We start from the raw sequence: 27,028 nt of genomic DNA on the forward strand, positions 1-27,028 counted from the left end.
TTTTGCTTTTCTACCTCCCCATTGTGAGTCTTTTGCTATTAACGATTTTGAGCTATTGGATGATGATGATGGTCCGATTTTATCTTTTAAAATCCCCCCTAGTGTCATTCAAATAGAAAATGTAGAGACTCATGTTGATGACATTAACCCCATAGTAGATGAGTCACCTTCTATAAATGAATTTGTCGAGATTCTTTGTAATTCTAACGAGGTTTCTCCCGAGTCTTTTGACCCCATTGACAATTTATTTGTAGAAGATATTGTTGATCCATTTGAGGAGGATAGAGGTCTAAGCACTTTCGACTTAGAAATTAAGTGGGATAAACCTCCCATTTTAGATGATCCTCTCCTCTTTCATTCTACTTACCACCCATTTGAGACCATTTATGATTATAATTTGTGCTCTAACGATTTATTTTATGGTCTTAAGCATGATGATCCATCTCTTACTGACGAGTGGAGTGATACGGTGGTAATATTTGAAGTCTCTCTTGCGCCCATCGATAAGATTTATAAATTTTTACCCTTGCTCTTTCATGTTTTAATCTTATCAATTGCGTACATATGTTTTCATGTTGCTCATGCACAGGTATATGATTTACTTCTAAGGGCATTGACGTGCTTTTTAGAGGACGATGGAGGATCCATTAGAAAAAAATTGTTTGTTTTTATTTCACTTTTTACGCAATTTCATGTTTGATTAGAATTAGGAATAAATATTAGACTAATTAGCTATTTTGAGTTGTGATTTGTAGGTGTTGGAAGAGGAGAAGAGGCCTTTTGAAGAATAGCATACTACCCCTTGTTGTAACCCCTTTCGGGGTCGTAACATTTTCGTTTTCAAAAAAAAAAATATTAAAAAAAAAGTCAACGGTCGGGGTTGACCACCCCGATCGGGGTCGTGACTTTCTTTCTTATTACGCGTTTTTAATAAAAAGACGGGATATGCTAATCTTTTCCATATGCTTCAAAAGCAAAGGTCGGTACTCCTTCTCTCTATTTTTCTTCATTTCTCAATCAAATCACCTCCGAAAACCTCTATTAGCATCAAGGACAAAGTACCCACCGGAATTTTGACCCCTTTCTTGATGAGATGCTCAGTGGAGGAATCCCCCAATGTTTATGCTAGCTTGGGGGAGGCTCGTTAGTCTAGTAAGTTTTCTTTCCTTTGCATTTTAGTTTAATTTCTCGCAACCCATTCGACATAACCTCCAGTCCTTCTTGTTTTATGCTTTGAGCCATTTTTATGGTTTCGTTGGGTAGTTAAATTGTGGCACATTGAGGACAATGTTATGTTTAGCTTGGGGGGAGATTGCATTTGCATATTAGTTAGTTTGCATTTAGTTAGTATAGATTTAGTGAGAATTTTTGAAAATTTGTGTTGCTTTTTGCTCTAATCTTTTGCTCGTCCTACTTGTGCTCCTTTGTTTATCCCATGTTTAGCTTGATAGCTTTTGATTCACTATGTTCGACGGGATTTAGCATGCATGGGGATGTTTTGACATAGTAGGTGGAAGATGGATTTTGGACGAATTAAGCTTGATCTTGACTTTTGGCAAGCCACAAGATGGTAAGGTAGAACCTCGTTTGACCGACGCATCCATATCCGGTCTCTCTTAGGTGAGTGTAGGTGTCTCCTTATGATGTGTGTTTCATCAAAACGCACAAATATGGTTTTCTTTTCATCTCCTTTAAGCATTACTTTCATTTTGTTATGCATTTTTGAAGCCAAATTCACATTGATAAATTTGCCCATTTTCTAGCCCCTTTCACATGTTCTTATTCCCTAGCTACATATAAATTGCCTACCCTTGTTAAGCTAGTAGCTAAGTTCTTTTGGTGACGGGATGCTCAAAATTGGGATGATCTTTAAAATCTATATCATTGTGAAATTGATTTGCCGGATTTGTCATTGTTTTCCGGAGTTATGAAAGAAAGAATTGGAGCAAGAAAAGAAAAAAAAGAAAGAAAAAAAAAAGTCCGAAAAGAATGAAAAAAAAGGAAAAAGAATAAAAATGAAAAAGAATAAAGTATTGTAATTTGGAAGAAAGGAAGAAGAGGTTGTGTTATTAAGAATTCTCATGTGTTTATCAATATCTTATGGAGAATTTTTCATGATGAGTAATGTAAGAAATCATTTGTCAATTTGATTTCTATTTGGGTTATTTGGGTTGGATTGAGCATCTTTTTATGGTTGTTGCTAGCGTAACATTAGCTCCACATTCCATAATTCTTTTGTCCCCTCTTATTTTCCATGTCACAAAAAGCCTTCTTCTTACCCTTTGGCTTCACATTTTGCTTGCATTTGATTGTTTTGGCTTATGATTTGATTGTTTACCATATTAGATTGCGGGCACATTCTCATGAGTCGAGGATAGCTTGAGTGATTATTCACAAAAATATCTTTTACACAAAATTGATTTATGAGTGGATCGTGAGAGTCCGAAAGTCAAAAAATCATGCAAGAGCTGAAAAGTTTACTTGAAGTCATCCATGATACGCCGCCATGTAAATCTCATCCATGATTTTGCTTATCCTTATGCCCATGTTGTTTCGGGATTTGAATCAATTGCTTGTTAGCTATTTGGGATTTGCAATGTTGGGATAATCTTGCTTGAGGACAAGCAGGGCTTAGCTTGGGGGAGTTTGATAAGTGCATATTTTATACATTTTAACCCCTTATATTAGTTTGATTTTACATATCATTTAGCACTTATCAAAGTGTTTTTAAGCTAATATTGTGTTTCTAGTGCAATTGTGTGTTCAAGTGTGTTTTGTAGGAAAATGAGCTAAATGAGCTAAAGTACTATAAAATGTGCCAACACTAGAAGCAAGGCTAAGTATGAGAGCAAGATTGTACTAAGTGTTGGAAGTGCATGGATTTTGCAAGAAGAAAGTGTTGGATCAAAATGAAAATGCAAGCAAAGTCAATATGCAAGTCAAGCCCAAATTCAAGTCCAAATTATGGTGGAAAATATTGGATGCTAAGAAGCTTTGGATGCTAATATCACATTTAACCATGTGATTAGAGACATTAAGAATTTGCATGGGATTCCTTTTGGCAATTACTCAAGAATTGAAGGAAAATTAAGAGTGTGCTTAGGATACCATTTTGGGATTCCTCTTCAAAGTTTACTCTCTTAATTCCTATATAAGGATTGTTAATCACACACCTACACACCATCTTTTCTACACACTTTTACATAGAAATTCTCTCTAAATTTAGTAGTTAGTTTAGGTTAGCTCTTAGTTTAGATTTAATTTATGTTATTTACATTTCCTATTTACATTACAAGTTATAAAACAATTTACATTTACAAGTTATTTATATTACAAGTATTGTTCTTCCATTTTCATTTCCAATTTCAAGGTAATTTCTTATTCATGTTTTCATTTATCATTAGTTTAATTTACATTTCCACCATGTTAGAGTAGTATCTTTTGTCTAGGGAATGAAGGGAGTCATGCATAAAAAGTATTTGTAAAATGTTAAATTAGGTTGATATAATATTGTCTAAATTGTTTCTATCACATGTTTGCACCTTAATGTTTAATCTTTGTTTAAAGGCCTTATTCATTGATTAAGTTTGTTCATTCGTTCTAAAAGTCGAGAGGCACGGAATTGAATTAGACTAAACATGTGTAGTAGGACGACCTAGTCATGGACGAGAGTTTCTCTAGGACCCGGTCTATGGTTGACACTAATGCCGTAAGGTGGGTGTCTCTAAGCCTAAACAATTAACATTTTTTAACTCCTATGTTTAATTTAAGCATTTACATAATTTGTATGTGTGACCCGAATTCCCTAGACTCCTTTTATCATTTATTTTATTATTTTCTAATCATCAAACCATCCAACAAATCAATCCAAAACGTAATCGACCTAGATAAAATTCACTCCATAACAACTAATTACCAACTCCCGTTTCTTTGTGGTTCGACCCCTAAGTACTACATTTATTTGTTGTCTAGGGTATAAATATTATCTTTGCATAGGTGTGCGATAGCCTATCATACAGTTTTGGGTGGACCTGTCACTACTTGTCCTGGTTTTAGCAGTGAGATTGTGGCGAAGAGAGTAACTAAGACCATTGAGCTAATGGACTTGGTTGCGAGGATTGAGGACCCGCAGTGTGAGTTGCTTCTACTTCGAGCTTGTACTGGTATTTCTAAGCTCTATTTCTCACTTCGTACTTGCTCCCCTAGTGTTTTTGGGTCAGTCCATCTTCCTTTTGATGTCGCTCTTCGTTCCAGCTTGAACGTATTGTTATTCGGTAAGTGGGCCGGGTTTTGGGGATTGGCAGTGGTGCCTTGCTACGTTCCCTTTTCACCTCGGTGGTCTTGGTGTCTATGCGGCGGGAGATGTTTTATTCTATGCTTTTATTGCGTCCCGATTGTTGTCTGCTGGTTTCCAAGCTAAGCTCCTCGGCCCTTCTGGTATTGTAGCTGCTGGCCCTGCTTTTGATGATGTCGCGCGAGTGTTTACTGCGACTACATGTTCTGGTATCTTAGGTAACCCTAGTGAAATTGTTGCCCCCAAACTCATGAAGAAATTGGCAGACATTTATTTCGCGACGGTTGCTGCTGCCTTAGAGTCTGTTTTCTCTTTGACACCACGCCTTGACTTGCTTTATGGCAGTCTCAGCAGAGGTCTCACTCCTCTGATTGGTTACGTGCGGTTCCTATCTCGGGGTTGGCTCAGACTATGAACGGGAGGACTTACTGTAGTGTGCTTGGGTATCGTCTGGGTGTTCCGTTATTCACGGTATCTAGGCCCTGTCCTGCTTGCTCTCGGATTTTTGCTGAGGATGTTTTTGGGGACCACACTTTGTTTCTTATCTTTGTCTTGTGGGCGTTAAACATCGGTATAACCTCGTCCGGGACACTCTTTTCGATATCTGTTATAGATCTGGTATTACTGCGAGAAAGGAGGTTGATATCGGTTTGGTTGATGGGCATGGTGGCTCTCTTCGTCCTGCGGATTTGCTGCTTTATTCTTGGGACAGAGGGCGGGATGTGTGCGTTAACTTGACAGGGTGTTCTCCTTTGACTCGATCGGGATGACGGATTTTGTGCTGGCCGGGTTGTCGGCGATCTTTGCTCGGCGTAAGTGTGCTAAGTACGAGAATTTGTGCGCGGCAGCGGGTTATGGTTTCTTTCCTTTATCTTTCTCTTCACTTGGGGAGCTGGGTTCGGATGCTGTTGCCTTGCTCAAGCGGATCCAAAAATTCTCGGTATCTCAGGATGTAGGGGCTCGGGTGGCCGCTTACATTTTTACTAGACTTAGCTTTGCTGTTGCTAAGGGTGTGGGAGCCCAGATTGTCTCTCGGCTCCCCACCAATTTCATGTCAATTTTTATTTTTATTTTATAATAATAATAATAATAATAATAATAAAAAATAATAATAATAATAATAATTAATAATTAATAATAATAATAATAATAATTAATAATTAATAATAATAATAATAATAATAATAATAATAATAATAATAAAACCGTTTAGAGAGAAGAACTTTCTCTCTCTAAAACAGATTCTCTGAAATTCCCCGCCATTTTTACGCTTTCAAGCTTCTTCAGCTCTCTCCATGGCTCGAGGCCGAGGTCGTCCACCAAAAGGAAGACCACCAATGGCTTCTCCATCTCTTTCCGCACTGTACATCATTTGTTCCCAATTCTTCTACTTTGGATTCTTCTAGTGAAGATTTGATTTCTCCACCGCGTCAACCTGTGATCTTGAATGATTATCTTGTTGGTGCTGTTCGATCAACCCCCAAGCGTAATTATCCTGTGACATCCATTGTTTCTTCCTCGAATCTGGACAATCCTGTGCCCAATTGTGAAAACCCTACCGCCATTGTTGTCCCTGTTTCTGAAACTGTTTTGGTCTATCTGGTTACTGAAAATGCTTCTGATGAAACGCCTAGTACAATTGTCTCTGAAATCCCTGTGTTGGAGACTCCTTCTTTTATACAAGAGGTCCCTTCAGTTGCTCAGGAAGTTCCATCTGCTGCTCATGAGGTTCCTACTGCAGTTATACCAGACTCAGAAGGGCCAACTAAGGCTAAACCCACTTGGTCTGACATTGCTAAGCCAAAGAATCCTGTTGGAATGAGCTTGTTCATGCATCATGAGAGTAAACATGCTTTTGAAATTGATGTTGGCCTTGAGGACATTGCTGATGAATTGAAGTTCTGGCAATTTACCTTAATGGGTCACTTGATTGGATCTGGGCCTACCCTAACTCAGGTTTTTGATTTTGTGTCTAAGCATTGGGCATCTATAGCTTCACCAGTGGTTCAATACTATATAAAAGGATGGTTTAGTTTCAGATTCTCCTCTGAGGTTGAAATGAATACAGTCCTTCAGAAGGGTCTCTGGAAAATTGGCTCATCTTCTTTAATCCTGAAGCATTGGTCTCCCTCCTTCTCCTTTGAAATGGAAAGGGTTTCCTGGGTTCCTGTCTGGGTCCTCTTTCATGATCTAGATCCCTATCTTTGGTCTAATACCGTGTTAAGCAAGATGGCTAGTAAAATAGGTAAACCCTTGTTTACTGATGTCCTTACCACTTGTAAAGCTAAGCTCTCTTTTGCCAGGGTCTTGATTGAGGTTGATATTTCTTCTTCTCTACCAGTGAAAATTTCTCTGAACACACCCTTTGGTCCTTCCACCCAGAGGATAGAATATGAATGGCTTCCTTTCTATTGCTCTGATTGTGGCAAGATGGGGCACAAATCAAGTTCCTGTAAACTTCACAAAAAGAAATCTAGTGCCAAGCCTTCCACTTCTGGTTTGCTAGGTAGTACCTCAGGTTCAAAGAAGCAAGTGCCTACTCCCCAGAACCAGGTACAATCTGACCCCCTGGTTCCACGGACTAGCTCTTCTTCTCTGAATACTGTAATGCACTCAGAAAGCAACCAGAAGGAGAGTATGAATAACCCTCAAATAGCCTTCAAGAGAGGGTGTTCATCTCTAGCTACTATGGATATTCCTATGGCCAACACTTTTGCTTCTCTTGCTCCTATGGAGGAGGATGAGCCCCTCCCTATTCTCCCTTCTGAATATGACCTTGTTCTATATGTTCAGGAGTCCACCTCTGTGCCGGATCCTAACACCCCTTTACCTTGTTTGCTAGGTGGTACCTCAGATTCTCAGAAGTTGCATTCTGATTCACAGTGTCTGGTGCAGAGCTCAGAATGCTTGCTGCTAGGCTCTTCTCACCAGGCCTCTGAATCTGAATCTTCTTCTTTGAATGCTGAAATGCACTCAGAATGCAACAAGATGGACAAAGTAGATCAGCCTCAAATAGCCATGAAGAGAGGGGATCTAACTAAGTTTGCTCCCTTGGACAATCTTACTAGTTCTGTAATGCAAGGGCATAGCTCTGATACTCACTGTTTGGTGGAGGATACCTCTGGTGGCACTCAGATGGTTCTCAACTTGGCTGCTACTCCCATAGCTACTGACATTCTGCCCTCCCACACTTTGTTGGTTGGGCAAATAGGGGATGCTCATCCTTTTGATACTGGTGGTCAATAAAAGTCTCTTCTTGGAATTGATACCGTCGTCAGGTACCAAAAATAAATACCTAAGTACAACTAACAGAAGTCAGCGGTAAGTAGGGTCGATCTCCACTGGGAGGCGGTCACTATCTACTTGTCAACTCGGTCTGTCTAAGGTCAAAATCGGGGGTTTGAAATGTTTGAACTAAACTAAATAAGATAAAGGTAAGAGAAATATGGATAACAGAAATTAGCAAGAGAAAGAGGAAACTAGGATGTCGGTTCATCAATGAACGTCAGTCAATTGCAGTTAAAGTCACAGATTAGTCGATGTGTCGGTCTAAGGGGCAACGAATATCTCCTTCCGGTCTCAATTCGCCCTAAAATACTATTAGCTTAGCTTCCGCCCTCACTAAAGCATTCTATTGTTCACTGCGGGTCTCACCCTTCCAACCTTCCGGTCTAGGTCAAGGTTTACCAAAATTAAAAGGCTAATTGCATCGATTCAATCAGCAAGATACAATTATAAGCAGTGATTAACAACATAGACATAACAACAACAATCTATAAACTAATTAGCAATTAACATTCATTCATCGAATCCCCTAGTCCTAGCAGGGAGAATTAACTAGACATAATGAAGGGAAGAACAAAAACAAAGAGAGAAATAAACATAAGCATAAATAAAGGGAAAGAGAAAAAGTTACAGTAGATCCGGGAAAAGAGAGGGAAGAACAAAGTAGCAGCAATAACAGGGAAAAAGTATTGTAAAGTAGTGTATGAGATAGAGAAGATATCAGAGAGAGGAGGAGAGTTACAAATGACGTCCCTCTTCCTTTTTATAAGAAAATAAAACTTTTATTTAACCTAATGACGGATTAAAGCTAAAAAGGCCCGAGCCCAATATAAACCACTCGATCGAGCTCTTTTAAACTACTCGATCAAGTAAAATAAAGCTCAGAGCACTCGATCGAATAAAAACTATACTCGATCGAGTAAACCCTAAAATGAATTTGTTCGATCGAGTAAAGAAAGCACTCGATCGACTTCTTATTCCATCCAAAACCACTCGATTGACTAGTAAAGCACTCGATCGAGTGAAATATGACTCCAGCAGCTACTTGTCCGTTAGTTTCAACTTTTGACTTGTCTCTTAGCTCCCGAAATAGCATCACGCATCCCAAGACAGCTACATTTCCGCTCCAAATTCACTCTTCCTCCAAATGCATGTAAAACGGACGGTAAAAGGCTTGATTTCACTATTTGCTGGTCCATTCCTGCAAATAGAACAAAACAAACCAAAGTAGCATATTCGGGGCATTTCGTAGCATAAAACTACAATAATAGCATAGAAATACGTGCATAAAAAGGCCAAAAAGGACTATATAAAATGCACGTATCAGGAATATTAGAGGGTGTAATGACCCTCTGAAGTTGCAGGAAATCAAAGACTTCCTATGGGTTAATAAGCTGGATATTTTGGGTGTTCTGGAAACCAAAATAAAGAGGAAGAATTATGGTAGGGTTATTAACTCTTACTTTAGTAATTTGGGATCTTGTTGCAATCTTGATACCCATTCTAATGGTAGAATCTTGTTGCTTTGGAATGTTTCTACTGTTGTTGTTACTCTCATTCAAGTTCACTCACAATTTATACATTGTGAGGTCTTTCACAATGCTACTTCCAGCACTTTTACATTACTTTTGTTTATGCTAGCAATGATGCCAGAGAAAGAGATGGCCTTTGGGCACATTTATCTAGTATAAAGCCTGTGGTTGATAAATGGTTACTTTTGGGTGATTTCAATGTTATTAGGGATGTCACTGAGAAGATTGGTGGTACTCTCCCTGATTTAGCTGATATTATGGACTTTAACTATTGTCTATATCACTGTGAATTGAAGGATCTTAATAGCACATGATGTGTTTTTACTTGGAATAACAAGCAGCATACTGATTCTAGAGTCTGGACTAAGCTTGATAGAGTTATGGCTAATGTTCAGTGGCTCACTCAATTCCCTGCTTCTTCTGCTAATTTTCTTGAACCTGGTGTGTCTGACCACTCTCCTGTGGTGGTTACTATCTTTTAGGATCAATGCAGAAGGCCTAGATTTAGTTTCTTAAACTGTTGGCTTGATCACCCTGATTATGATAGCATTGTTCAGGAAGCTTGGAATGTTCCAGTTTATGCATGGTTCTTCCACTTACAAGCTGTTTGCTAAGTTGAAAAATGTTAGGAAAAGTCTCAGACTTATGCATAAGGAGAATTTTAATAGCATCTCTCTTAAGGTTCAGGGATTGAAGCAAGAGCTTAAGGGCTGTCAACTGGCTTTGCAAGATGATATTCTTTCACCTGAACTTATTTCCAAGGAAAAAGAGCTATTGTCTCTTTACTGAAAATTCAAGCATATTGAGAAAAGCATATCTCAACAACAAGCTAAGGTTCATAATATCATTCATGATGACTGCTCTTCAAAATTCTTTTATGCTAAAATTCAAGAACGAAAGCAACAACAAATTATTGGTCAGATCAAAGATAGGCATGGCACTGATAGAATTAGCTTGGACAATGTTGCTGCTGGCTTTGTGGACTACTATCAAAGTCTTCTTGGTGACAGTTCTCCTGTCTCCCCCTTGGATAAAGAATTCATTCAACTGAGTCCTATTGTTTCTAGTCAAGCTGTTGCTACTTTGATTCTTCCTATCACTAATAAAGAAATTAAAGCTGCTCTTTTTACTATTGGTTCTGATAAAAGTCCAGGACATGATGGATTTTCCTCTGCCTTCTTTAAACACAGTTGGCCTCTTCTTGGGGAGACTTTTTGTAAAGCTGTACACTCCTTCTTCTATACTGGTAGGATGAGTAAGCAGGCCAATTCTACCTTGCTTACTCTTATTCCTAAAAAGAAGGTAAGCTCCACTGTCATGGATTTTCGTCCAATCTCTTGTTGTACTACCTTTTACAAGACTATATCCAAAATTATTTCTACCAGACTCAGCACTGTGCTCCCTCAGTTAGTAGGACCTGAGCAGGCAGCTTTTGTGAAAGGGAGAAGCATTCATGAAAATATTTTGCTGTCTCAATCTTTAGTTAAAGGATATGGCCGTAAATATCTTACTCCTAGGTGCTTGATTAAAGTGGACATTAGGAAAGCCTTTGACTCTCTTCAGTGGTCCTTTATTCAGAATATGATGACTGTTCTGAATTTTCCCCAGCAATTCATTTGCTGTATTATGGGATGCCACTCTAGCTCCTGGTTTTCTATTAAACTCAATGGCTCTCTCCATGGTTTTTTCCAAGGTAAAAGTGAAGTCAGACAGGGTGACCCACTATCCCCTTATATTTTTGTCTTAAGCATAGAGATCTTATCTAGGTACCTGAGATGCCTCAAATCCCAACCTCAAGTTTCTCTACATCCAAAATGTTCTAAAATGGGGCTCACTCACCTCATCTTTGCTGATGATCTTATGGTCTTTATTAGGGGGGATGTGCCCTCTGTACAGGCAGTCTCTCAAGCTCTCAATAATTTTCCTGCTGGTCTGGGCTTCAAGCTAATGTAGATAAAACTGAAATTTATTTTGGTGGAGTTCATTCTAGCATCAAGTCTCAAATCCTACTCACCTCTGGGTTCTCTGAAGGATCTTTCCCCTTCAGGTACCTTGGACTGCCCTTGAACACAACTTGTACCACTGTGGCTATGTATGGCATTCTTATTAACAAAATCCAGGCTTCCATTCAACACTGGTCTTCCAAATTACTATCTTATGCTGGAAGGCTTCAGCTCCTTAACACAGTTGTCTTTGGCCTTGAAAATTTCTGGTGTACTAGTGTTTTGCTCCCCAAAAGTGTGATTAAAACTATAAACAAATTATGCAAGGATTTCTTCTGGAATATCCAAGCCACTGACAAAAAGATGGTAGCTAAGAGCTGGTCTAGTATCTGTTCTCCATCTAATGAAGGTGGGTTTGGGGTAAAGGAGCTACTTTCCTGGAATAAAGCTATAATCTCCAAATGGTTGTGGTTGCTGGATAAGACTCCTCAGGGGCTTTGGAGTGTCTGGCATATTGCCTATAATCTCTCTCATTGTTCTATTTGGGATGGTACTGTTCAGGACAAGTTCAGTGAAAGCTTCAGGAGCATCCTCAGTGTTAAAAATGATTTGATGTCTGCTATAGACTCCCCTTTAGCTGCAAAGGCTTTACTTAATAGCTGGTGTTCTGGTGATAAGTTCAGAGTTGCTGCAGCTTATAACTGGTTTAGGCCTTGCAGTCCTACTGTCCCTTGGTCTAAGGGTCTTTTTCATAAGGTGGTGGTGTCCAGGCATAGCATTATCTCCTCTCTTGCTTGTCAATAGAAACTTGCTACTGTGGATAACCTAATCATTAAGGGCTTCATTACCCCCATAGATGTATCCTCTGCAAGCAGGCTAATGAAACTCATGACCATCTGTTCTTTGCTTGCCCTTTCTCTCAGCAGTTTTGGCAGGAGCTACTGATCTGGGCTCACCTTACTAATAGGAGTAATAACTATAGAAGGGAGTTGAACTGGTGCCTGCACAAACATTCTAGACGGCATTGGAAGCACAACTGGGTTCTCAGCTGTTTTACCTGTGCCATTTATACCATCTGGAAAGAACGCAGTTGCAGGGTTTTTAGTACTCAGGAGCACACGGTGCAACAGCTGCTTTATCAGGCTAAACTAACAATTTCTGTGTCCTTGCTTTCTAGGTCCTCTACTAGATGCTCTTCTCGTTTTCTAAATGCTTTGCATTCTTATTAGCCTTTCTTTTTAGGCTATAGGGGCTATTCTTTTGTAAGATTTTATCCTTTTCTTTTTCCCCATCTTGTGGATGAATAAAAGGATTATAACTTCTTTCTCATCACTTGGGGAGCTGGGTTCGGATGCAGTTGCCTTACTCAAGCGGAACCAGAAATTCTCGGTATCTCAGGATGCGGGGGCTCGAGTGGTCGCTTACATTTTTACTAGACTTAGCTTTGCTGTTGCTAAGGGTGTGAGAGCCCAGCTTGTTTCTCGGCTCCCCCACCAATTTCTTTTTTTTGAGGAAATTCCCCCACCAATTTCATGTAAACTTTTATTTTTCATTTAATGAAAGCTGCGCGCATCCTTTATAATAAATAATAATAATAATAATAATAATAATAATAATAATAATAATAATAATAATAATAATAATAATAATAATAATAACTTAGAGAGATGAACTTTCTGTCTCTATAATCGTTTCCTCTGTAATTCGACGCCATTGCTACACCTTCTTCCACATCCATGGCGAGGGGAAGAGGTCGCCCGCCAAAAATTCGTACACCAATAGGATCCTCTCACTCCACTGATCCTGTTGATATCGATTTGGTGTGTAATTCTGTCAACTCTTTTGAATCCCCAAATCGCACTTCTCTTTCTCTAAATGATCTTATTGTTGATGCGATTCATACTTTTGCGATTAAACCTAAATCAATGTTAATTCGTAGTGTCAATCACCGCAATACTGCTATAAACTCTGCTAAACGGAATACTTCCTTGATAAATAATACTACTAAAGGTCCTTTAGGTGCATCCATGGTACAAAAATCTACCTCTGATGTTCATACTCCTGTAATTTCTCCTCAAAAGTCCTTGTTGTTGTAGTTCCTACAACCTCTACTGTGATTAATTCTGATGTTTATGGTTCTCCACTTTCTCCTCGAAATGTCCCAGTTGTTGTAGTTCCTGCAACTTCTACTATGATTACTCCTACTACTGTTGCTTCTGCAGTAACTGATAATGCTAGTACTGTTAACACATCTGTAACTGTTTCTGGTACTGCATCTGGGGAGGGTAAAACACCTTCTGAACCAGCTCCTAAGTGGTCAGAGGTTGTTAAACCTAAAAACCAGGTTGGAATGAGCTTATTCTTGCATCACACAAACCCTGATTCAAATGAAAATGAGGTTCAATTAGAAGATTTTCAGGAGGAGCTCAAAATTTGGCAGTTTACTCTCATGGGTCATGTGATAGGGCTCAAACCAAAATTGGACCAAATGATTGCATATGTGAATAAAAACTGGGGGGCCATTGCTAAACCAGTAGTCCAATATTTTAAGAATGGGTGGTTTAGTTTCAGGTTTTCTACTGAGGAGGACATGAATAATGTGTTAAACAAAGGGCCATGGAAAGTGGGTTCTAATTCCCTTATCCTGAAACAGTGGTCACCATCATTTTCTACAGTCATGGAGATGGTCTCTGCTATTCTAATATGGGTTATCTTCTCTGACCTGGATCCTTATCTTTGGTCTTCTGCTGTCCTTAGCAAAATGGCTAGCAAAATTGGCAGGCCCATGTTTGCTGATATCCCAGCTACTTGCAAAGCTAAACTCTCATTTGCTAGAGTACTGGTTGAGGCTGATATTTACTCACCCTTGCCTGACCTTGTCACTATGAATACCCCATTTGGGCCATCTGAGCAAAGAATTGACTATGAATGGATTCCACACTATTACACTGAATGTGAAAAAATGGGACACCAGGTAAAATTCTGTAACAAAGGGAAGCCTACTGGGTCTAAAAAGCCTCAGAAAATGATCTATCAACCTAAATCTGTTACTCCTAAACCTTGTCTGCTAGGTGGTAGCTCAGTGATTCAGACTAGTAGTAAGATTGCCCCTATCTAAGGCCTCAACCTCAAGCCTGGCAACCTCTAATCAGTCTGTTTCTGCTGTAAAGCGTCTAGAATGTAGCAAGAAGGGTAAGGTGATGGAGTCTCAAATGGCCTTGAAGAGAGACCAATCGCCCCTATCACAAGATCAACCTGATTCTACTCAGATGGAAACCTATAACAAGTTCTCAGTACTGGATACCACTGAAAATGCTGAGATTGTTGCTTCAACTGCTGATCAAATTTTGATCACTGACCCCTGCCTGCTAGATGATACTTCAGTTGTTCAGGGAGGGGAGGGTGCTTCCCTAGTTTACCCCTCTTCTCTGACCCCTGTAATGCCTCACAAGTGCAGTACAGAGGCACAGGTGCTTGAACCTCAAATAGCCTTGAAGATAGGTTCTTCATCTATTACTCAGGAAACTGCTTTGCTGGAAAAGGGTGAATCTGTTCTCCTTACTCCAGATACTGCAAACACTTTGGCCATTGACCTTTCTCTGCTAGGTGTCCCTTCAGTTGTTCCTAGGGAAGAGACTGTCACTCTGACTAGGTCTGCAGGCTCAGAATGTCTTGTACTAGGCCTGCAGCAGCCCAATCCTGTGACAGTTCTCTCCTCTCTGAATACTGAATTACACTCAGGATGCAGGAAGGAGGATAGGATGCTTGAGTCTCAAATAGCCTTGAAGAGAGCCTCTGCATCTGATTCCCATTCTGCCCTTGATACTGGACAAGCCACTATAGCTCATGATCCTGAGCTCAGTGCAACTGCTCTTAACATTTTGCACATTAAGGAAGAGCTTAATAGGGAGATGAAAAAAGGGGACCCTGATCCTAATATCCACCAATGAAAATTGCTACCTGGAATATTAGGGGAGGAAATGACCCCCTCAAACAAAAAGAGATATTGGATTTGATTAAGGACTACAAATTGGATATTCTGGGAGTCTTGGAGACCAGAATAAGGAAGAATAAAGCTGCTAAAATCATAACTAATAAGTTCCATGCTTATAATGTCATTTGCAATTACTCAGCACATACAAATGGGCGAATTTGGCTAATCTGGAGGCCCGACATTGTTACCATTACCCCCTTGATCATTCATGCTCAATTCATTCATTGTGTTGTTTCCCATCATGCTACTTGCCAAAATTTCCATCTGACCATGGTCTATGCTAGCAATAATGCCAGGGTCAGAGATGATCTCTGGGAAAATTTACTTAATCTTAACTCTACTGCTAATAGCTGGATAGTGCTTGGTGATTTTAATGTTGTTCGTGATGCTCTTGAGAGGGTAAGCAATACTCCTCCTTGCTTGGCTGATATTTTAGATTTCAACTCTTGTCTTCTCAAATGTGGACTGGATGATATCAACAGTACTGAATGTGATATGACCTGGACTAATAATCAAGATATTGAGACTCTAGTCTGGTCAAAATTGGATCGAGCTTTAGCTAATACTCAATGGATGGCTCAATTCCCAACTTCTGCTGCTCTTTTTCTTCCCTCTAGTGTTTCTGACCACTCTCCTGGCATTGTCACTGTTTTTGAGGACAAGCATGTGGGGCCTCGGTTCAGCTTCCTCAACTGCTGGGTTGATCACCCTAATTACCATGATTATGTTCAGAAAGCTTGGCAAACTCCTTTCCATGGCTCAAAATTTTTTACTTTATTCAGCAAGCTTAAGCATGTTAGAACTCAGATGAAAGTCTTGCATAAGCAGAGTTTTACTCAAATCCAACAAAGAGTAAGGGACAACAAAGAGGCTCTTCTTGAATGTCAAAGACAAATACAAGCTAATCTTCACATGCCTAGCCTTTATGCTCAAGAAAAGCTCCTTATGGATACCTATATAAAGCTCAAAATAGCTGAGGGTAACATCATCTAGCAAAAAGCAAAAGTTCACCATATAGCCTATAGTGATTCTTCTTCTAAATAATTCTTTGCTAGGATTCATGAAAGGAAGCACCAGCAAATCATTGGACAAATTAAAGACAAGGATGGCCATGATAGGGTAGGTCTTGACAATGTTGCTTTGGGTTTCATTGATTACTACAAACACCTGTTAGGCTCATCTACTACTACCCAGCCTATTGATATTCATTATATTCAACAAGGCTCATGTGTTCCAGCTGAGGACTTTGACTTCTTGACTAAGCCTATAACTGATGTAGAGATTAAAGCTGCTGTGTTTAGCATTAGCGCTGATAAGAGCCCTGGTCCTCATGGGTTCTCTTCTGCTTTTTTCAAGGCTTCTTGGGATTTGGTGGGGCCTGAGTTTTGCACTGCTGTGCATGCCTACTTTAAAAATGGTAGGCTCAGTAAGCAGGCCAATGCAACTCTCATCGCTCTTATTCCAAAGAAGAAGGTTAGCAGTACTGTCATGGATTTTAGACCTATATCATATTGCACTACCTTTTACAAAGCCATTAGTAAGGTTCTCTCTTTCAGACTTCAAGCCATTCTTCCTAAAATCATTGGACCTGAACAAGCTCCTTCATTAAGGGGAGCAACATCCACGAAAACATCATGATGTCCCAATCTCTTGTACATGGTTATGGCAGGAAATATTTGACCTCTAGATGCTTGATTAAAGTTGACATTAGGAAGGCATTTGATTCTCTTCAGTGGTCTTTTATCCAGGACATACTAAAAGCTTTAAAATTCCCTGAGATGTTTGTGAACTGGATAATGGGATGCATCACCATCTCGTGGTTCTCCCTAAATATTAATGGATCTATTCATGGTTTTTTAAGGGAAGAGTGGGCTCAGGCAAGGGGACCCTCTCTCTCCCTATATTTTTATTCTTGCTATGGAAATACTGTCCAGATACCTTAGGAAGCTCTGTGCCTCTCCTAATGTTTCCTATCATCCTAAGTGAACTAAGCTCGGGCTCACTCATCTTATTTTTGCTGATGACTTAATTATATTCACTAGGGGTGATGTCCCCTCTGTCTCTGCTGTTCTGGTTGTCCTTAAGAACTTCTCTGCTTGGTCTGGAATCTATGCAAACACTGACAAAACTGAAATTTACTTTGGTGGAGTATCTGATGCTATTAAACAGCACATCCTTCAGGACACTGGCTTCTCTGAAGGTAACTTTCCTTTCAGGTATCTGGGACTGCCCCTTAATACTGCCAGACTTACTGTGAATAGTTATGGGGTGCTGATAAAAAAAATTCAATCTTTCCTCCAACAATGGGCTACCAGATTCTTCTCTTATGCTGGGAAAGTCCAACTTATAAATTCTGTGATCTTTGGTCTCACCAACTTTTGGTGTGCCACTGCTCTACTTCCTAAGAACATCATCAAAAATCTTAACAAACTCTGCAAGGATTTTTTCTTGTCTATTGAGGCTGGTCAGAGGAGACTGGTTTTTAAAATCTGGAAAAGCATTTGCTCTCCTTGGCAAAAGGGAGGATTGAATATCAAAGAATTTTTATCCTGGAACAAAGCCCTACTGGCAAAGTGGATCTGGATACTTGAAGTGAAAAAAAGTGGTCTCTGGTATGAATGGACGCAAGCTTACCATCTCAACAATAGCTCCATTTGGACCCTGCAAAGTAAAAGTCACTATACTGAGAGCTTCAGAAGTCTTCTTATCATTAGAGATGAAATTCTTGCTAAAACTGGTTCTATAACTACTGTTATCTCCCTAATTAGCTCCTGGTTTCATAAAGGGAAATTCAGCATTGGTCGGGCTTATTCATGGTTCAGGAACAGTCTCCCTAAGCTACACTGGACTACAACTTTGCATCATCAATTTATTATACCAAGCCACAGCGTTATCACTTCTCTTGCTCTTCAACATAAGTTGGCCATTCTTGATAACCTTGCAGGGAAAGGATTACACATTATTAATCGTTGTATTCTCTGCAAGCAGGATAATGAAACCCATGCTCATCTATTCTTTAACTGTGCTTTTTCCAGACAGATATAAGAGGGTGTTGAGTTTATGGATTCAAGTACCTAAGAGAGGGATGGGGTGAATTAGGTACTATTTAAAATTTTTAACTAAACTTAATTGATTTAAGTTAGTCAAATGAAATGATATCACGAGTATCTAACAAACACCCCTTTTAAATGAAAGTAAAAAGGCGTATTGTTGAACTGACTAGAGCAACAGTGAGACAGACTATTACTGATGGCTTTGCAAATGTTATATTTAAAATGATGAATGAGTTTAACTTAAGATTTCAACTTAAATCTCTATTGTTTAAATATAATTTGATGAACAATGTTAGGAGCAAATGGATACATCAATTAAATGAAATTATTAACTGTGTATCACAGAAGCTCGAAGAAAATGAGTATTGAAATAAGAATACTTGCTGAAGCCTGAAGATAACAATGGTTCTGACTGTTGCTATTCGTCTTAGCATATGAAGTACAAGCTATAGAACGAATGTGACAGTATATAGAACTGTTACTCAAGAGTAAAGCAAATAACAAAACTTAACAAAACAAGTAAATAAGTTGCAGCGGAATAACAAGCGAAGAGATAAACAACACAACGATTTTGAATTGGTTCGGCTGACACTCTAAAGGCCTACGTCCAATCTTCTTTTATTGATAAGTGATGTAATCTACTCCGACTACTTTGAAACACTAACAACAAAAGGACCAACAACCTACTCCGGTTGCGACACAAGTTCTAAGACTACTCCGTCTGTGAACTACCAACAACCTACTCCGGTTGCCACACGAGTTAGAGGACTACTCCGTCCTAGAACTCAACAACTCACAACCAACTCCGGTTGCCACAAGAGTTAAAGGACTACTCCGTCCTAGAACTCAACACTCTAACTTAGAACGTTTACAAGGATCAAGTTTCCACGGACTGATTCTTTAACAAGAATTGATATGGACAACTTACAAGATCAAATGATTCATAAGTGAGAGAGTTTAATATTTAAAGCAACAGTTGTTATGACTGTAACACTTGAAGACTTTGAAAGCTTTGAAAAATATCAAAACGATTTGAAAACTTGAAAACAATTTTGCAAACTCTACACTCTAACTAGAATGTTTACAAACCAAGTTTCCTTTGACTGATTCTTAAAAAGAATTGAGAAGGACAACTTATTGGTGCAAACGATTTCTAGATGAGAGGATATAACATCGTGAAAATGTGATTTCGATCGACACACTTGAAGACTTAGAAGATTTTTTGCAAAGAAAATTTCGAGTTCTTTAAAAACTGATTTTGCAAAAATACTTTGATTTCTCTGAAAAGTCTTGCTTTCAAAGTGAGGAGAAGGGTTCCTTTTATAGAGGAGGCACACAAGATAGGTAAGCTAGGGCTTGTGAGTCAAAGGTCTTCACATGTGATGAAGACTAACTCTTCCCCAAACTTCCACAAAAGAAGGTACTCTTTCAAAAGGCAAAAGAAGAAAAGAAGGTTTGTAATTATCCAAAAGAAGCCTTTGATTTTTCAGAAAACAAAGAGTGAAAAACAAGTCATAAGATGACAAGCTTATACAAAAATGGCATAAAGCAAACTTTGTTTTACAAAAGACCAAGGAAACAAATTGGCACAAAGAAGGAAACAATTTGAATTGATAATTAGCTAAACCTCTTTTATAGAAACCCAACTCTTAAAAAGAAATCTGAAAGTCATTATTTAAATCCAAGCCATTTAAAGTGATGATAAGGATTTTCGAAAAGTGAAACCGAGTTTCAAGTGTTAAGGACCAAGGTAACAGTCCAGGCTATTGTTACTTGCAAGAGTAACAATAGTCTTGACAGTTGTTGCGTTTAAATACTTGATACCTGTCGATGTGAGTATCAAAAATAATATTTATAATTTCCAAACTACAACTAGCAAGCGGTAGTAAGGGTCGATCCGCAGAGAGGTAGGGAGTTCTAATTGTCTTAATTTTAGTCTAAGATTCAGGGGTTTTGGTTGAATTATAACTAAGTTTAAATGCAAAAAATAAATAAGCAAATAATAAAAATAGATGTGAACAAATGATAAAAAGGAGCTAAGACGGTCGGTTCATTATAGCTATGATGGCACATAATCCTAGGTAAGTCCGAAATACAGTCGTGTAGGATGGGTATAACATGTCCTCTCGGTCCAAGTTAACTAGTAGCTCCTTTTGGCCTATGCTACTAGTCCCTAGGTCTCACAAATACTAGCTCTCGCCCTAAAAAGTGATTCCTAAAGCCTAAATTACTTATCTTTCGATCTTAGCAATTTAGTCGTCATAATTCATTAATTAATGCCCTCCTCTATCTCTCGATCTACGGGTTGGTCAAAACTAAGCATCTAACATGTCTCCTCTCGGTCTCATTGTTAAATATTGCACTTAACGAATCAAACAATGCTAATCAGACACGAGTCTGGTCGATCGACCAACTACCTCAGTCGACCGACCACACGACATAGTCGATCGACCAGTTAAGCCAGTCGATCGACCATGCCCTAATTCGGGGTCACCTATTCTGCGCCATGTACGCTATAGCTCCCCTACATCTTAGCAAAGGGTACTTAGCTAATCATATAGATGATAATGACAACAACTAATTCGATGAAAACTATAAAGGAAAACATGATTAAAATTATTGAGCAATAATAACGCGATAAAGCAATTGAGGTTTCGGGATCTAACTAGCAATTTCTAGACTAAATAAAGCAAATAAAGGTAAACTGTCAATTAAAGAACAAGAATTACCGAACACTAGGAAAGATGAATAAGATCCGGAAGCAATGAACTTTATTAGGAATGCTAAAATTATGAACTAGGTATGATAAATCCAAATCCCTAATACAAATTAATGAATGAATGATGAATAATGAATATCTCCCTAAAGCAGCAGGAAGAGTTACGTTATATAGAAGTATTACATAAAACTCTTCTTAAAACCTAATTACAAATGGGCTTAGATTAAAAATCTTTTAATTCCCGTCAGGTTGCACAGGCAGTCGATCGACCATTGGCATTAGTCGATCGACCAAAGGTCGAGATTATCAGAAGCTTCTGATTTGGAAATAAAACTTGTTCGTCAGCTCACGTGGTCGATCGACCAAGGGACATAGTGGATCGACTGACTGCTCCTCCTGCAGTCAACTGTTCATCATTCTGACAGTCTATAGACCACGTAGGTCAGTCTATAGACTACTGTAGCTGGTAATCCGCTTCTGAAACTCTCGCAAATATATCTTTCAGGCCTTGCCACGCGCACCAAGTTCATTTCCCGAGTCAAATCTTCATGGCAAATCCCATGCCAAGCACTTAAGGACGGATTCGCCTCGATTTCCGCTGGATTCTTCACATTTCTGCAATATTTCACAAAAACACGAAAGTAGACGGAAATAGGGAAAATAGTAGCACAAACTACATAATTGAGCTCTGAAGTGCGTGTAAAAGAGGGTATAAAGCATCATATTTTAGACACGCATCAAACTTCCCCAAACCAAACCCTTGCTTGTCCCCAAGCAAGAACTAGACTCGATCCTAGGACCTAATGGAACGAGTTCAATCTCAGAGCGAAATGCAACTATAAAGCCTAAACCAGTTTAATGCAACAACTAACAATCAATTAGCAATATGAATCATGCAAACGAGTTATGTAGTCGTTAAAAACCGGTGAACCGTCAACTATAGAGACTTATCATTATGGACTCTCACGAGTTGCTCATATCACACATATGCACGGGAGAATATATGTAAAAGATAGAACGAAGTAATTTTGTAATGACACTCACCTAACTACGACTCATAAGAACATGCCTGCAATCTAATATGAAAAGGATCTCTACAACCGTACATATGCATTCCAATTTCCAACCATAAAAGACCATGACACATGCCGAGGTAAATTTGGATATGTGAGGCTATGGGTAAGAAGGGGCTAAAATGAATTTGGATAAAGGAGTTAAAGCCAAGCTAGTAACTACTGAAAACCAAACTATAAAATATTCCAACTTCATACTCAAGATTTCAATCGAAACGGTGCTAACAGTAAGCACAAATCTCACAATCTCCATACAAACTTAATTCCCCAAATGATATTAATCGCAACGTGTGAATATAAAATCACCAACTAATGAAGATTCAATCATGTGATTTTTTCGAATTTTCTTCCGCTACTGCAGCAAGCAGTCGATCGACCAAGTGGGACGGTCGATCGACTGACCTTTTTTTTTTCGAATTCCTGTTTTCTTTTTTCTCTTTCCCATCAACATTTCACCAACATATTCTCAGTACGAGACATAAAAACCAAAATGCAATAAAATATTCCCGAACGACTACCAATACTAGCTCAGCAAGGGTAGGCTAAATATGGAATGTAGCATATGGGACAAAAAAGGCAAATTTAGCTTTTGTGGGGCTTATGGGTAAAATGAATAAAGGGGAACCTCTTCCACATGTGTCAATAAACCACAAACCGAATGCATACAGGTATTAAGCAGATTAAGTTCATATTTATGCATATTGATATAACATGTCTCATAAGGAGTACTACTCACATTCCTAGATAAACCGGTCAGGAATGTCACCAGTTAAAAGGCTCTAAAACTCAGAAAATGATGTAGTTTGCCAAAAATTTAAGTCAAGTTTCAAGTCCAGCAAATAATATAACGAAAACTCGTAGGTATGCATATGTAATTCTACTAATAACATGTCAATTAAGCACGACTTAGGCATAAACAGCTGAAAATGCAATGTCATCATTGAACTACTATCGTTCCGACTCGACCTACATGCTAAAATAAACGTGCAATTTTTTTGGATTTTTGAAAATTTTCAATTTTTTTGGATTTTCTGTATATATATAGGAAATGAAATAAACAATGCAAGACAAAAACTAAACGTGAATGCAAAACAGAATGGATGCAATGCAAAACCCTTCCCCAAACCAAATCACACAATGCCCTCATTGTGCAAAATCATAGTATAAAGAAGCGAAAGGAAATGGGCAGTTGCGATAACTAACTAAACAAGACATGAAGTAGACACGGGGAACTCACAAGACTTTATGCGCAGCAGGAAACCTTCCCAAACCAGCGTGAGCTAGGAGGTTTCAATAGCCAGCAGTGCTACCATAGGTACCTGAAAAGAAACAAAAGCACCCCGCGTAATTCCGTGAAAGCAATTTACGAAACGCAAAATTATGTGCAAAATAAGAAAACAGAAGAAAACAGAAATGAATCAGAGAATAAAGTGGAGAAAAGACTCCCTCAACTCCGCAAATCGACCAAACACAGCAGGGGAATGGTCGTGAACAGATACATCAGCGAAGGTGGTCGATCGACCATACCGGCCAGTCGATCGACCAAGATGACAGAAACAGAAACCCCTGGAGTCGCGGCACAGTCGATCGACCACACAAGCTAGTCGATCGACTGAGATACCTGCTGTAAGTTTCTGATTTCTTCGAATTAGCTCAATAAATTGAGCTAATATGGTCTATAAACCTGCAAATACACATAATAACGCGCCCAAAATTGCGCTAAACCCAAATGTAAAGTCTAAAGCCTAAATAAATCCTAAGCAAACCAAATTAAAGCGAAGTCTCGCGCACACCAAAACAATAAATAGTTTTAAAAATGCAATAAAAGTGTCTAAAACTTATGAAATAAAAAGTGTTCATCTGCGAAAAATGCGGAAAATCTCCGACCATGGCTTCTGGCTACACGAGGTACCCTCCACGGTGCTCAACCTCTCAGCACTCCAATCCACCACATTGTCTGACGGGTCATCATCAGAAGCATCTTCCCACACTTGGACATCCTTATCAGTCTCAAGCTCCAAGTCTAAAACTGTAACTCGAACTGGCGCTTTCTTGGGCTCCTCGTCTGGCTCCTCATCTGTGCCATAGCTAAGACATCCTAGACCGCCTCTTTGAATGATTGGCTCTTTCACAGCTGGAGCAATGAACGGCTCTTCCTTCCCCAAACCATTTCCTGCGATATCCAAAATAGAAGAATTGTCCTCCAATTTGCTCCCAATCTGGGGCGGAGGTGTCACAACAGGAATAGGCACAGGTACTAAAGTAGGCATATAAAAAAGCACAAAATAAGATTTCTTTTCAGAAATCACATTACAAGTAACTGGCCACATATGGTCTTTCTTCCTAGGGGAATGGGCAAACATAATAGAGTGCTTCCCTACCTTAAAGGTCAAAGTTCTTTCCCCCACATCAATTACCGCACCAGCAGTGTGCAGAAATGGTCTTCCCAAAATAATTGGGGTGTTGACATCTTCAGGAATGTCCAAAACAACAAAGTTGACAGGAAACAAAAACTTCCCAATTTTCACGGGCACATTCTCTAAAACACCTATCAGCCGCATCTCAGACCGGTCAGCCATTTGCACAGTCATATCAGTAATAGCAAATCTAGTCAATCCCAATTTCTTAGCCAGACTCAAAGGCATAACACTGACACTAGCCCCTAAATCACATAATGCCTTCTCAATTGAGAAGGTACCAATATTACAGGGGGGAGAGAAACTACTGGGTCGAGACAGTTCTGAGCAAAGACAATGTGAGTTAAGTATGAACTAGACTCCTCGATTAATTGCAGACTCGACAAAGATTCAAAGACCTTTTCTTAGCTAGCAGCTGTTTCATAAACTTCATATATGCTGGTACTTGATTAACTAGCTCTAAGAAAGGTATTTGTACATTAAGACTACGCACTAAATCTTTGAATTTACCGAATGTTACCTCATCTTTGGTTAGCACTAGTCTTTCTGGATAAGGGGCTGTCAGAAGTAGCTTTGCCCTTTCCTCAACATCTCTCGTTCCGGCATCTTTGGACTTAGGTTTGAAGTCCACTACCTTATCTTTATTATAGCTTGTACCCGCTTCAGGCCGCATCAAGAATGAACCATTGACTGGCGCAGGGTCATATTTAGGATCCGAAATTGTCCCATCAGCATTGGGAGCTTCCCTCAAAAACTGCGGGGTCGTCTTACCCCGAAACAAGAAATCCCTCAAGTTATCTGGCATTGGAGGACGAAACGGTTCGACATCAGCATCATCATCAGTCGATCGACCAGTGGTGTCGGTCGATCGACTAATATCCTTTTTTCCAGAATGAACAGAAAGATCAGAAAGTGTCGCTGAGGAATGAGGGGTGGTCGGTCGACTGGGTGTGGTGGTCGATCGACCGTGATCGCTGTTGTTCGTCTTTTTCTCGCTCTTTTTCTTCTTTCCTTTTCAAGCAGCTTTTCCACCTTTTTCAACCATAACTCCCTCGGGTTCATCCCCTACAGTAACGGGTCCAGCAAGGGTAGACCCGCTCCTTAGTGTGATTGCATTCAGGGTCTCTTTCTTCTGGTCCGGCCGCGACGCAGAATCGCCTTGAGCTCTAGTAGCAAATTTACTGGCTAACTGGGCAATTTGAGTTTCCAACATCTTTGTGCTAGCCTCTCTAGCCTGAGATTCCTTCTACAGCATTCTCGTCAAGCTCTGAAACATGTTTTTGAGCTCGGAAGCCTCAGAACTTTGAGACTGATGCTGCTGCTGAGGGACATACAGAGGCTTTTGGTATGGCTGTTGTTGCCTATGAGGGGGCACATAGTTCTGCTGCTGTGGAGGTGGAGTCGGATTTTGGACATTCTGGCTGCTCCACCTCAAGTTTGGATGAACATTCGGCTCAAAATAAGTGTTGGTCTGCCTATAATGCTGGAAAGCAGCACAAACCTCATTGGGACTGATACAGAAATCTGCAATGTGTCCTTCTCCTCCACATCTCTTGCATGAGAAAGGGTCGTCTGACACAGCATTTACCTGATAAATACCACCCTTTGAAGCTCCTCCTAACTCATACTTGTCAAATCTCGCCGTAAGAGCCTCTAATGCAGCTACGGAAGAAGATTCAGCAGCTCTCCTTTGATTACCCCGGGAATTTCCATGCTCAGCTCTATGGATGGCCATGTCTTCAATAATCTTCCACCCCTTAGTTTCTCCAACATTCTCCTGGAATCTGCCATTAGCTGCAGCATCCAGGATAACCCTCTGATCATCATAAAGCCCATTATAGAATTGATTACATAGGCACCATTGCTCGAACCCATGGTACGGAATAGATCGCACCAGTCTCTTGAAACGGACCCATGCCTCATGAAAATCTTCATCAGGACCCTGTTTAAAGCTTGTGATCTGAGCTCTAATCGCATTGGTCTTCGATGCAGAGAAATATTTTTTATAAAATGCTAGGGCCAGCGAATTCCAATCAATAATCCCATTGGCAGCTCGATCCAGATCTCGGTACCACTCCCTAGCAGCATCACGGAGCGAGAATATGAACATCGTCTCTTTTATCTGGTCTTGGGTCACACCTGCTGGTGGGGGTATGGAACAACAGTAGTCAATGAATATCTCCATATGTTTAGCTGCATCTTCATTTGCAGCTCCCCCAAATTGGTTTCTCTCAACCAAGTTAATGTAGGACGATTTCGCTTCGAATTTTCTATCCGTCCCAGCTGGCAACGCGAATCCCTTATAGAGATTCTCAGCTTTTGGCTATACTCGCTTCTTCAACCATCTCTAGAAAATCTGGAGAAGTAACGGTATCTGTGGAAGAAACTGGAGATGGTGGTGGATTTTCTTCAAATAACTCGTTCTCGTAAAAACTAGACCGAGAACTAGGCTCTTCCCTGGACTGTGCTTCTTGAAATAGCCTTCTCTTAACTCGCAGGGTCCTCTCTAGCTCGAGATCAAGGGGAAATAATTCGCCTTTTTTAGACCTGCGCATAAGAATAAACTACAACAAGAAGGTAAGAAAAGTTTAAGGAACAAAAAGTTCCTTAAACTAAGAAAAAGACTAAAATAAATAAACAACTAAAACTAGCGCTGCCTCCCCGGCAACGGCGCCAAAATTTGATACCTGTCGATGTGAGTATCAAAAATAATATTTA

General features: G+C 39.6%; 2 protein-coding genes across 2 annotated transcripts; both read left to right on the forward strand.

Annotated features, from left to right (window-relative positions):
- Nucleotides 1–15,000: 15,000 nt before the first annotated feature.
- On the forward strand, nucleotides 15,001–16,686 carry LOC141589880 (uncharacterized). Its single transcript, XM_074410500.1, has 2 exons — nucleotides 15,001–16,027; nucleotides 16,223–16,686. Exons 1-2 carry the CDS (start codon nucleotides 15,001–15,003, stop codon nucleotides 16,684–16,686), a joined length of 1,491 nt encoding a protein of 496 aa, XP_074266601.1.
- LOC141589881 (uncharacterized) lies at nucleotides 16,686–18,093 on the forward strand. Its single transcript, XM_074410501.1, has 2 exons — nucleotides 16,686–16,828; nucleotides 17,091–18,093. The coding sequence occupies exons 1-2, from the start codon at nucleotides 16,686–16,688 to the stop codon at nucleotides 18,091–18,093; spliced, it is 1,146 nt and encodes a 381-aa protein (XP_074266602.1).
- The last annotated feature ends 8,935 nt before the right edge of the window (nucleotides 18,094–27,028 follow it).

This window comes from Silene latifolia, chromosome 7 (assembly GCF_048544455.1).
Source record: "Silene latifolia isolate original U9 population chromosome 7, ASM4854445v1, whole genome shotgun sequence".
Classification (NCBI taxonomy): Eukaryota; Viridiplantae; Streptophyta; class Magnoliopsida; order Caryophyllales; family Caryophyllaceae; genus Silene; species Silene latifolia.

Coding starts and splice junctions, on each gene's coding strand:
- LOC141589881 (XM_074410501.1), top strand. CDS start 16,686: ATGTCCCAATCTCTTGTACATGGTTATGGCAGGAAATATTTGACCTCT. Junction 16,829..17,090: donor GCTTTAAAATTCCCTGAGAT/GTTTGTGAACTG, acceptor TATATTCACTAG/GGGTGATGTCCCCTCTGTCT.
- LOC141589880 (XM_074410500.1), top strand. CDS start 15,001: ATGAAAATTGCTACCTGGAATATTAGGGGAGGAAATGACCCCCTCAAA. Junction 16,028..16,222: donor AAAGCTCAAAATAGCTGAGG/GTAACATCATCT, acceptor AACACCTGTTAG/GCTCATCTACTACTACCCAG.